Genomic DNA, 10,288 nt, shown 5'->3' on the forward strand with positions numbered 1-10,288 from the left:
TCTGCAGGCCTCCTGGAGTCTCCTGGAGCCAGGATCTGTGAAGTTCTGGGGCACCTTGGTATCTGTGAGCAGAAAGAAGTGGGGTAGAAGTGAGGATGGACTGGTGTGGGGATCCGGTGTAGGAGGAGACCTGTGGCTCTCCTAGTTTTCCGACTCCAGAGCACCAGACAGAGGGACAGCTCCCCGTCTTTAACCCCACTCCCAGTTTCTCCTTCCTAGTCCACAGGGAAGACTGCCGAGGAGGCCAAGGTAGGGTGGGGCCGGCAGGGCCTTACCCTTCCAGAATCAACAAATAAGTCTTTGTCCAAGTGCAGTTCTCCCCCCCGCCCCGCCCCCACTCCACAGCCCGGGTCCCTCTTTTGCTCTCTGGGGATTGGCCTCTAATCCCTTCTCCCCCACCCCCATCCCTTCTCCCGCCCGGGATTTTCAGTTATGGGGCTCTGTAGCTCAGAATGTACCTTCTGTTCCCAGGACATTTCTTCTACTCCTGAACTATTTCCTTAAATCTACTTCTCTACCCCAAAACTTGTAATTTCCCTTCTCCACACACCCTGCATGCCCTCCACAGCTGCTTCCTTGAGGAATCCCTTGCACCTGTCTGTACCTGTGAAGCGGCCCCTTTCCCAAGGATCCCACTTCTGCTCCCCGCCCTCGCCACGCCCCCGCTCCGCCCCCACTCGGAGCCTCCCGGCCACTCCTGCGCCGAGAGGATGTTTCTGCCTGGTGCCCCCACCCTGCCCCATTCCTGTGTTTGGTACACAGAAGCCATGGCAACGGCCCCCACCATACCCCTCCTCCTGCGCAAGCCTTGCGGCTTCCTGTTTGTATAGCTTCAGCTTTCTCTTCTGCTCGCTGACTCTTGATACCAAGGGGGCTGCCCCAAGGTGGCCCTTCAGTCATAGGTCTCCCATCACCCCCGCTCCCTGTGGCACTTCACTTTGGGGGCAAGTATCCCTGTTTCGCCTTTTCAAAATAGTCTTAATGCCAATTCTGGATTGGGAGGTTCCCCTGTGTCCTCTCTGCACAATGAATGGAGAGTCCCTTTGTTTTTCCAGCTCAACACCCCAGCCAGGAGCCCTGGAATCCTACTCCCACCCCATGTCCGCTTTTTCTTTGGCGTTGGCGGTGGGGTGAGGTCAGCTTCCAGCTCAGGGTCTGGGTGGGGCTGAGGGCTGGAGTGCCTTTTGCGGCCCCTCCCCCTTTCCCAGCTGTTGTAACCTTGTGGGTGGGAGTGAGGGCTGTTCCCACCGCTGTAGGCAGCTCTGGAGTTTACGTTACTCACTGCCAATCCACCCCCCAAGCTGTGCAGCTGTTGTTTTCCCTTTGGACCCCCAGCTCTGGGCATCTCCCACACAGGCTTTCCCCACCGCAGTAGGCAACTGGCTACCTTCCCTCCTTTAAGGGAGAGCCAGGGTAGGTCCCTTTGAGTGTCACTAGCATGGGCCACTCCAGCTCCAGCGGCTGCAGCCCCTCAGCGTGTGCCTGCTCGTGGGGGTGGGGAGAGCAGCCGTGGACAGGCTGGGCCCCTCTGGCCTGCCTCCTCCCAGAGCTCTGCTTTATGGCTCTGGCACCTCGGGATCTAGGGCAATGGTCCCAGAGTGGAGCCGAGACACCGCAGCTGAGTCTGTGACCTTGCCAGATGTGCCCAGGCACCAGAGTTTAGGAGGGAGACCCAGAGGTGGGTCTGGGAGGCCGAGTCTGTCCTGCCCGTCCATACCGTAAGTGACACTGGAGGGATCACTCTTCGGTCTTGTGCTCCCCTCCTAACCCTGGTGTCTGGGTTAATCATTCTCCTGTCCTTTCTTTCCCTGGGCCATAGTGATCCCTGGGCCTCAGGCCACTTGGCTCCATGGAGACACAGCCCTGAGGCCCAGGTGACCACAGTGAAGCTGCTCCCAGAAGTGAGGTCTGAACATTGGGCTGGAAAAGGGGGCTTACTGGTGGCAGCAGCCTCTGGCCCCCCTCTCCTTGCTTCTGAGCCTCCCAGCCGTGGCCCTGTGCGTCAGGGGTCACGGGCTTACGGAGACCGAGTGGCTCTCGGCTGGGCAGCTGGGGCTGGGCTGAGGGGAGAGAATCTTGTCTCCCTCTCTCCACTCGGCCGGCCTGCCCTACCCCTGCTGAGTGTGTGCTGGCTCATGGTGTGGGTCAAGGCCCAGACTGACATTTATCTGGCCGGGCTTCCGGGCTGGGTGAAGTGGGGCTGGGTTGTCTTAATGAGGTTTAACAATAACTGATTATGGGGAGGATCGCTGCCGGAAATGTGCAGCCCAATAGGCTGCAGTCGGAAGGAGCAGCCATGTTGGAGTGGGGGGCAGGGGACTGGCCCGAGCCCCACCTCTGCTGGGGCTGAGAGGTGGGAGGACGTTTGAGGCAGCTGCTGTCCCTGTGGCCTGCCCCGAGGCCCAGGGAGGGGGTGTTCGGATGGCTCAAACTGCCGTGCGGGTTACCCAGGGAGCCAGACTGACTCCATCCCTTAAGTCTGACCTGGCCTGGGGCCAGAGGTAGGGAGAGGCAGTGTTTCTCTTCCCTCTCCTTGAACAGAGGTGCCTGGCCTGGGGCATCCCCTTTTATGTACAGTCAGCCAGCTCTATCTCAGAGCAGAAAGAAGAGCCCATGGGGAGGGGATGGGGGCAGGAAATGGGGCCCTGGCTCCCCCTCGGCGTGGGTAGCATTCCTAGGACAGGGCTCTGGGTGTGGGACCTAGGCAGGGATGTGGCAGGTGGGGACAGACTGCCCACTGCGAGGTGCTGTCAACCGAGGCCAGTGGTCAGGAAACCACCCAGTTCTTCCTAACTGAGGTCCTCCAACTAAGTTAAAGAAACCCCGCTGTGTATTTCCCCATCCCTCCCTCTCTTCCCGGGTTTCCCTAAAAATGCCACCCAAGGCTCCTGGATTAGTGCCCCATTCCTGCGGTAACAAATTATCACAAACTGAGTGACTTAAAGCAACACACATGTAATATCTTGCAGAGCTAGGTTTCACTGGCTAAAATCAAGGTGTTGGCAGGGTTTGCATTCCTTCCAGGGGACTTAGGGGAGATTCCATTCCTTGCCTTTCCCAGCTTCTGGAGGCCATCTGCATTGCTTGGTTCATAACCCTGCGTCACTCCAACCTTGGCTTCCTTCTCACTTCTCCCACTCTGACTCATCTGCCTTCCTCTTTCACTCATAAGGACCCTTGTCGTGAGTACATTGGGCACCCCTGGAGACCCAGGGTACTCTCCCTATCTCAAGATCTGTAATTCAATCACATCTGCAAAATCCCTTTTGCCATATCAGGTAACATTCCCAGGTTCTGGGAATTAGAACATAGGCACCTTTGGGGGGCCATTATTCTGCCTACCACTGCTTCTAGAAAGGAAAGTAGAATTAGGTGTTACCTCGTTTCTCATGGGAAGCCCCTTTGCCTGGTGAAATCTGTTAAGGACCTACTCAGACCTACCTCTTCCAGGAAGTCCTCCAGGCTGCTTCTGCCAATACTCCTCTCTCAATTCCTATAACATATGGTCTGACTGTGTAGTTTAATATTCATCATGTACAACTCTTGCCCTTTCATAGGTGCTCACTTTGTCTCTCTGATGGCACTGTGGGCAACTTTAGGACCAAGGACTTCTGTGTCTTCCACAATCCCCAGCACAAATAGTGGGTGTTCAATTAAAACCCAGTGGCTAATTAAGGGTAGATCTGTCCAGTCCCCTAGCTCCTGACATAGGTTTCTCCAGCCACTCCATATTCTTTCCAAATCATTCTCTTGCCCAGAACTGGAAAAGGCAGGGTTGGGGTTAGAATGACCAGTTTGCCTTTGCTAAAGCTGACCACCGCAAATGAGGGGCTGAACCCCCAATCCTGGCCTCATTTACCCTGTTTTCTATTCCAGTGGGTTTTATACTTCATTGTAGCAGTGGAACCATCAAATGAAATCTAATGGGAAGCCTCAGTAGAGTAGACAGACTACCTGTCACAGGGGTGGAAGAACCCAGAGGTGCCTTAACACCTCCTAGAGTTCTGAGCACTTAGAGTCTCGCCCATGTCCAGGGGTTAAGGTGAGACTTCCCCCATTTGGTGGCTGTTCTCACCTCCTCACCTCTGGGGCCCACCCTGGGAATATGGTGTGTGTCAGAACCCCCCACCCCACAGGCTGCAGAGCTCTGACCACAGGCCTGGATGTGTCCTCTCCCCAGCTTCCCCCAGACACCACCACCCTTTGGAATGGCCAACAGGGGACCTGCCTACGGCCTGAGCCGGGAGGTACAGCAGAAGATTGAGAAACAGTATGATTCAGACCTGGAGCAGATCCTGATCCAGTGGATCACCACCCAGTGCCGCAAGGATGTGGGCCGGCCCCAGCCTGGGCGCGAGAACTTCCAGAACTGGCTCAAGGATGGCACGGTGAGAGCTGGGCGCCTCTGACCAGAAGTGCCAGGAGAGCAGGGCTGGGTCTGAGGGACCGGGGATTTGTCTCAGCTGAAGAATGGAGGGCAGCCCCCTCCCAGCTCTTCTTGAGCCGGGATATCTTCATCGTACAGAGGCCCCCTGCTTTCCTCCCTCCCGCCGAGGGAAGTGGGAGGGTGAACCTGCCTCCCTGCAGTTGGAAGCCGTGTGTGACGGAAGGAAGAGGAACTCTAAGGGAAGAGCTGGGGGAGGTGTGCTGTAGTTGGTAATCCTGGAATAGCACGGTTTACACTCTGGGCTCAGAGGCAGGGGGCTGGGCAGGAAGGAGCCTGATGCTCACTCCAGGTAGAGGCAGAGCTGTCTTCAGGTAGGAGAGGCACCTCTGCGGTTCACTGTCTCTAGCGCCGAGGGTGGTACATTCTGATCTGTGGTAGGCAGGGCCTCACTTCTGCACACCTACTGTCCTCACCCAGGTGCTGTGTGAGCTCATTAATGGGCTGTACCCCGAGGGGCAGGCCCCAGTGAGGAAGATCCAGGCCTCCACCATGGCCTTCAAGCAGATGGAGCAGATCTCCCAGTTCCTGCAAGCAGCCGAGCGCTACGGCATCAACACCACTGACATCTTCCAGACTGTGGACCTCTGGGAAGGTGGGTCAGGGCCAGGGCACTGTCATCCAGAAGACCAGAGGCTGGGCTGGGCCATGTCCACCAGGGAGAAGGGGCAGGTTTCTGACACCTGAGGACAAAGAGTGGTGTGTGTGTGTGTGTGTGTGTGTGTGTGTGTGTGTGTGTGTGTGTGTGTGTGTGTGTATGGAGGAGTTGGCCATATTGGGGGTTGGGTTGGAGAAGGGTCGGGAGACCAAGAGTAAAAGAATTAGGAAGCTGGGCCTGCTGACTTAGTGATAAGAGGTGGAAGCCTGGCATGCAGGACCCCAGACCCACTGAGGCCAACACACCCCCTCCCTCTTCCCAGGAAAGAACATGGCCTGTGTGCAGCGGACACTGATGAACCTGGGTGGGCTGGCGGTAGCCCAGAACAATGGGCTCTTCTCTGGAGATCCCAACTGGTTTCCCAAGTGAGTACTGCTGGGGCAGCCCAGGCCCCGGGCCGGTGCGGTGATCCTGCCCACTCCTGTCCCTAGGAAATGCCCTTACAAAGCACTTTCACATTCCTCGTCTCACTTAATCCTCATGAGTCTCCCGGGGTGGCAAGGGACAGTCCCTTTTGAGAGATGACTGGGTGGCTTCAGAGAGTTCAAGGCTCTCCAGGGCAGAGCTGGCACCAGTACTTAAGCCAAAGAAAGCCTGTGCTGTGTCCATGGAGGACATTTACTGGGGCAGCCTCCACCCTCCTCCTAACCAACACTCCCTTTCCACCCAGGAAATCCAAGGAGAACCCTCGGAATTTCTCAGACGACCAGCTGCAGGAGGGCAAGAATGTGATTGGGTTACAGATGGGGACCAACCGCGGGGCATCTCAGGCAGGCATGACCGGCTATGGGATGCCACGCCAGATCCTCTGATCCCATCCACAGCCCTGACCCTGCCTGCCGTGAATGTGTGTGTGTGTGTATATATATATATATATATATATATATATATATATATATATATATACGTATATACGTATATACGTATATATATATTTTAGCAGTGACATTCCCTGAGAGCCCCTGGAGCTCTCATGCTCCCCTCTGCCAGGGTGGGGGCCTGGCCTGTCTCCTCTGGGGGTGCCTGACGGTGGCCTCCCCACTGTGCTTACTAATACATTCCCTTCTCTAAATCCACCAAAACTGGACCAACTGGCCTCTTTTCCCCAGGACCAAAATTAGGGGGGCATCACCCCCTCTCCCCACCATACCTCTTCTCTTTCTCTCTGACCTCTCTTCCCCTGAGCCCTGTGCCCTAATCCATTCCTTGGCTGGGAGTCAGGGATGCTGCCTAATGGCCTTCTCCCCACAAGTACGCCTCGCCCACAGCTGTGGCTGCAGGGACTTAATTTATAGGGAGGGGTCTGTGGCGGTTGCCCCCCCAGCCCCAGCTGGACTGCGCTCACCACACTTCTGAGGCAGCCTGCCCTGGCAGAGGCCTTCAGGCTTCTCATTTTCCATTCCCCTCTCTGTGGCTAAGGGGTGGGGGTGAGGGGACCGGGGAGGGAAGGCTGCCCACGATGGGCTGGGGCTTGAAGAATCTGAGTTTGCTGATTTAAATAAAGAATCTCTGTCTTTTTTTGGATGGACTCTGGCTGTGTCTGGGGCCACTGAGTCCACTGTTGGGAAGGGAGGAATGTGGGGGAAGGGTGGTGACTGGCTCCAGGGAAGAGGGCTTTGAAATAAAAGGTTACAAACATCTCCCCATCATTGATTTCCCTCCCATTCTTTTTCTCACTTGGTTTAGGGGTGGGGTTGAGATGGGACAGGCCCTCCCAGCTGCCCTCGGGCTAGAAGCCATGATGACAGCATACGTGGGCAGGCTCCACAGGGAGGGGGGCCGTCACCTACCCAGGTGCTCCTGGCTGGGCCCTTCCCACAGCCAGAACAGTTCTCAGCCACTGCAGGAAGGTGGGGCCTGCCGTCCTGGAGGGCACACAGCCCTGAGTCCTGGCAGGTGTCTGGGTGGGAGGCCCTCAGGCAGGCTTGATGCAAGGTGACCTCTGGTGGCCAGACCAGTCTGGGGGCCAGGGGTAGGCTTGCGGTGGTGAGGATCTGGCGAGCTGGGGGATGAGTGAGCAGGAAGGAGTTGGTGGTGGTGGCTGGAGGCAGGAAGCCTTGTTGATCATCCCAGACACTTGTGAGCGGCTTGCTGGTGAGAACCTAGCAGCATTCCTTCTGGATGGGTGGCCCTGGACCACAATAATCAATTTTGGGGTCAGGTTGTCCTGAGCTCCCAGCCCTGACCCAGGCATGAATGTAGTTGCAACCCCACGGCCTTCCCATCAGACCCTGTGTCTCCCTAGAGGCTCTGGGCCAGTCCCCCACTTCATCTCCCACCTGCATCAGCCAGCCTGGCCTCCACTGTTCCTCTCCCCATGTCTACTTCAGTGTGCCTCTATTTCCCGAGGATGGGAAAGCCACAACATTGTGCCTGAGGGTGACAAATTGTGCAGTGGTGGATAACAAGAGAGCTTCCATTCTTCTTTCTCCCACCCCACTGTGGTTCCCTCTGCCAAGAAGCACCTACTGTGTGCCAGGCCCCATGCCACTGCTGTACATTAGCCATCAGCTCAGGGGCTCTCCACAAGTCCCAGCCATGGGCGAGATGGTATTTGCTTGCCTGCTGTACTCCCTTGGGCTGTGGCACAGATAAGATAGGGTGCAGCCTATTTGCAAATTCCCCGGGGATTAGCTGTCACTCCACCCCGTTATCTCCCATTCAGGAAGCCTCCGTGGAATGCCAGTGAGGAAGAGTGATGTCATTGCAAAGGCAACATTGAATTCATTGATATTTGAACTAAAAAAACAAACCATTTGCACCCTTCTCTGATTTAACTATAGCTATGAATTTTGGGCCACGGGCCTCACGACTTTCTGGGACTGACACACCAGAGCCAAGACTGAGGACCACTGTCTTCTCCCAGCAGATTCCCATGTTAGTCCACCAGGTGGATATTACTGTATTATTTCCCTCATTTTGTTCCCAAATGAGCATACTGGGTCCCAGGACAAGAAACTCACCCAAAGCCATATAAGGATTTAGTGGGCAGAGAGGGGTTTTGAACCCAGGTCATCCTGGCTGGGAGCTGGCTGAGCCTATGCTGCTCCAGCCGGACTGGATTTGAGAGGTGCTCAGCCACGGCGCTCACCTCCCGGCTGGATCCACCACCCACCAGCAAGCTCTGGGAGGCCCTTCCACGTCTCTCCTTAATCCAGTTCGCTCCAGGTTCAGCTCCTTCCTTCTGGAAATGGCCTCCACTGACACCTCAACATTTTGTTTTGTTTTCTGTTTGCTTTACAGCATTTTGTTCCATCTGAAATCACAGTTTGATCCCTAATTTGGCCCCTCTCATCTCTCCTGGCACTCCGTCAGGCCCTGGAGCCCAGAATGGGTCCCAGCCCTGGGAATAGAGGGAAAAGCTTCTCTGAGTGGCACCCCCTTTTCCTGCCATCTCCTAGCAATTCATTCCCCGTGGCTTTCCACACTGGTGTTCCCTAACACCCTGCGCCTGCAGGACGGTTCCTGCTGCCCCGAACAATCTCCCCTTCCAGGTGTCACCGTGGCTACTTTCTCTCCTTCAGGTCTTTGTTCAAATGTCACCTTCCAGTTCAAACATATTGCCTTCCCTGGCCACTGTGTTTAAAATTGCACACTCCACTCTCAGCCTGCACCCCATCCTCCTTCCCTCCTTTCTCCTATCACTATGTGATACTCAATGTATTTTACTTATTTATTTTCTGTCTCCACCCACAGGATGTACACTCTGTAAGGGCAGGTGTGTGTTGGTTTTGTTGGTGCCTGGCATGTTGTAGGTGCTGGATAAATATTTGTTGGATGAACGAATGAATGAGTGAATATCACACTGCCCTCATGCTCCTGAATCCCCTGGCCTGGTATCCAGCCAGCCCAGGGTCCCAGTGACCCAGCCTGTCATTGGATCTGAAATGAGACCAGTTTCCATTTCAGTTTCCAATGCTTCCTCATTTCCTGTCAGTTTCCAATGCTTCCTCATTGTTCATTTCCCAAAGGTAAAAACCTGAGAAGCCGGTTCTCTCTATAGCCAGAGGAGTGGAGGTTGGGAAAGGGCTGGAGGGTGGTTTGTGTGCTCTGGGCAAGTGGAAAGTGGTTGAGGATTTGGCAGAAAAAAAATGGGAAGAGGGCAGGAGAAAGGGGTAGGAGCCAGCAATTGTTCATTTACTCCTTGCCTTCAGCCTTACAGTGGAAGATCACTGTGGAGGTAAAGGGAAGGTAGGCTTGGCCCATGGTGGCTGGCGGGAAGGAGAGCTGGAGAAGGAAGGCAGGGAGGAGGAAGAGGAGGGGGAGGGGGAGGGGAGGACGGGGATGAGGAGGAGGGGTTCACAGTGTGGCTGGCCTGTAGGGGAAAAGTATAGTTCTGTGCAGTCTGTTCATGTGCACTGAGTGTGCATCCAGGTGTGTGAGAATTCACAGGGCCAGGGCTCAGGGGGTGCGGGTGGGAGGAGATGAAACTGTGACCTTGTGTGGAGGCTGCCTGTGAGTATGTGTTTACCAAGGACTGGGGACTGGGGGTGCAGAGGTGTGTGTCGGGTGTGTGTAGGCAGAGGGTAAGCGTCTGAGTGTTTGTCCATGGCTCCCTGGAGAACAATATGTCCATTCCTGCCTGTGCAGCCCAGAGAGGCCTTTGAGAGCTTGGCAAAAGGCCCAAGGACCAGTGGAACAGGGAAAGGGCTGGACAGTAGGGCCCCAGGGAGGGAGCAATAAAGGGCCTGGGATTAAATTTGTTGAAGAGAAGGCTAAAGGTAAATTAGTCACCGTCTCCTTGTGAAGAAATGAGTTTTAGTCCCAGTGGCTAGGGAGGTAGATTAAAAGAAAATGCACTGAAGTTGCACCTAGAGAAATTTAGGTTAAACAAGGAAAAATGATCCTCTTGACTCTGAGGTGTTATTAGCCTCTGGATTCTCTTAAGGGTCGGGAGGAAGGTCTTCAATAATAGGACAAATCTCATCTTAAGGTGGAAAATGAGCAATTCTGCCTGGGAACTCTCATATACACACCCATTTTTTCATTCATGTATTCATTCCTTCAACAATTATTGGGGTTCTACCCTATGCCAGGCCTTATGGGGCATATGAAGATTATTAATACATGATCTCTTGGCTCAAAAAGTACCTAGTCCTGTAGGGGAGGTAAAACATGGATAGGAGCCATGATAATTCAGAAAGCCAGTGATATGTGCCTTTGGAGAAATGCAAATAGGGCTCTTT

General features: G+C 54.9%; 1 protein-coding gene across 1 annotated transcript; it reads left to right on the forward strand.

Moving 5' to 3' along the window:
• The first annotated feature begins 1,098 nt into the window (after nucleotides 1-1,098).
• TAGLN2 (transgelin 2) lies at nucleotides 1,099-6,165 on the forward strand. Its single transcript, XM_007461283.1, has 6 exons — nucleotides 1,099-1,130; nucleotides 4,181-4,388; nucleotides 4,865-5,039; nucleotides 5,365-5,467; nucleotides 5,773-5,971; nucleotides 6,026-6,165. The coding sequence occupies exons 1-5, from the start codon at nucleotides 1,099-1,101 to the stop codon at nucleotides 5,912-5,914; spliced, it is 660 nt and encodes a 219-aa protein (XP_007461345.1). The 3' UTR covers nucleotides 5,915-5,971; nucleotides 6,026-6,165.
• Nucleotides 6,166-10,288: the final 4,123 nt, after the last annotated feature.

This window comes from Lipotes vexillifer, unplaced genomic scaffold (assembly GCF_000442215.2).
Source record: "Lipotes vexillifer unplaced genomic scaffold, Lipotes_vexillifer_v1.1 scaffold581, whole genome shotgun sequence".
NCBI lineage: Eukaryota > Metazoa > Chordata > Mammalia > Artiodactyla > Lipotidae > Lipotes > Lipotes vexillifer.

Bases quoted from the DNA above. Each gene is read 5' to 3' on its own strand.
- TAGLN2 (XM_007461283.1), top strand. From the start codon at position 1,099: ATGTCCGCTTTTTCTTTGGCGTTGGCGGTGGG. The intron at 4,389-4,864 runs GTGAGAGCTGGG...GTCCTCACCCAG, and splicing joins ACTGGCTCAAGGATGGCACG to GTGCTGTGTGAGCTCATTAA. The intron at 5,468-5,772 runs GTGAGTACTGCT...CTTTCCACCCAG, and splicing joins GATCCCAACTGGTTTCCCAA to GAAATCCAAGGAGAACCCTC.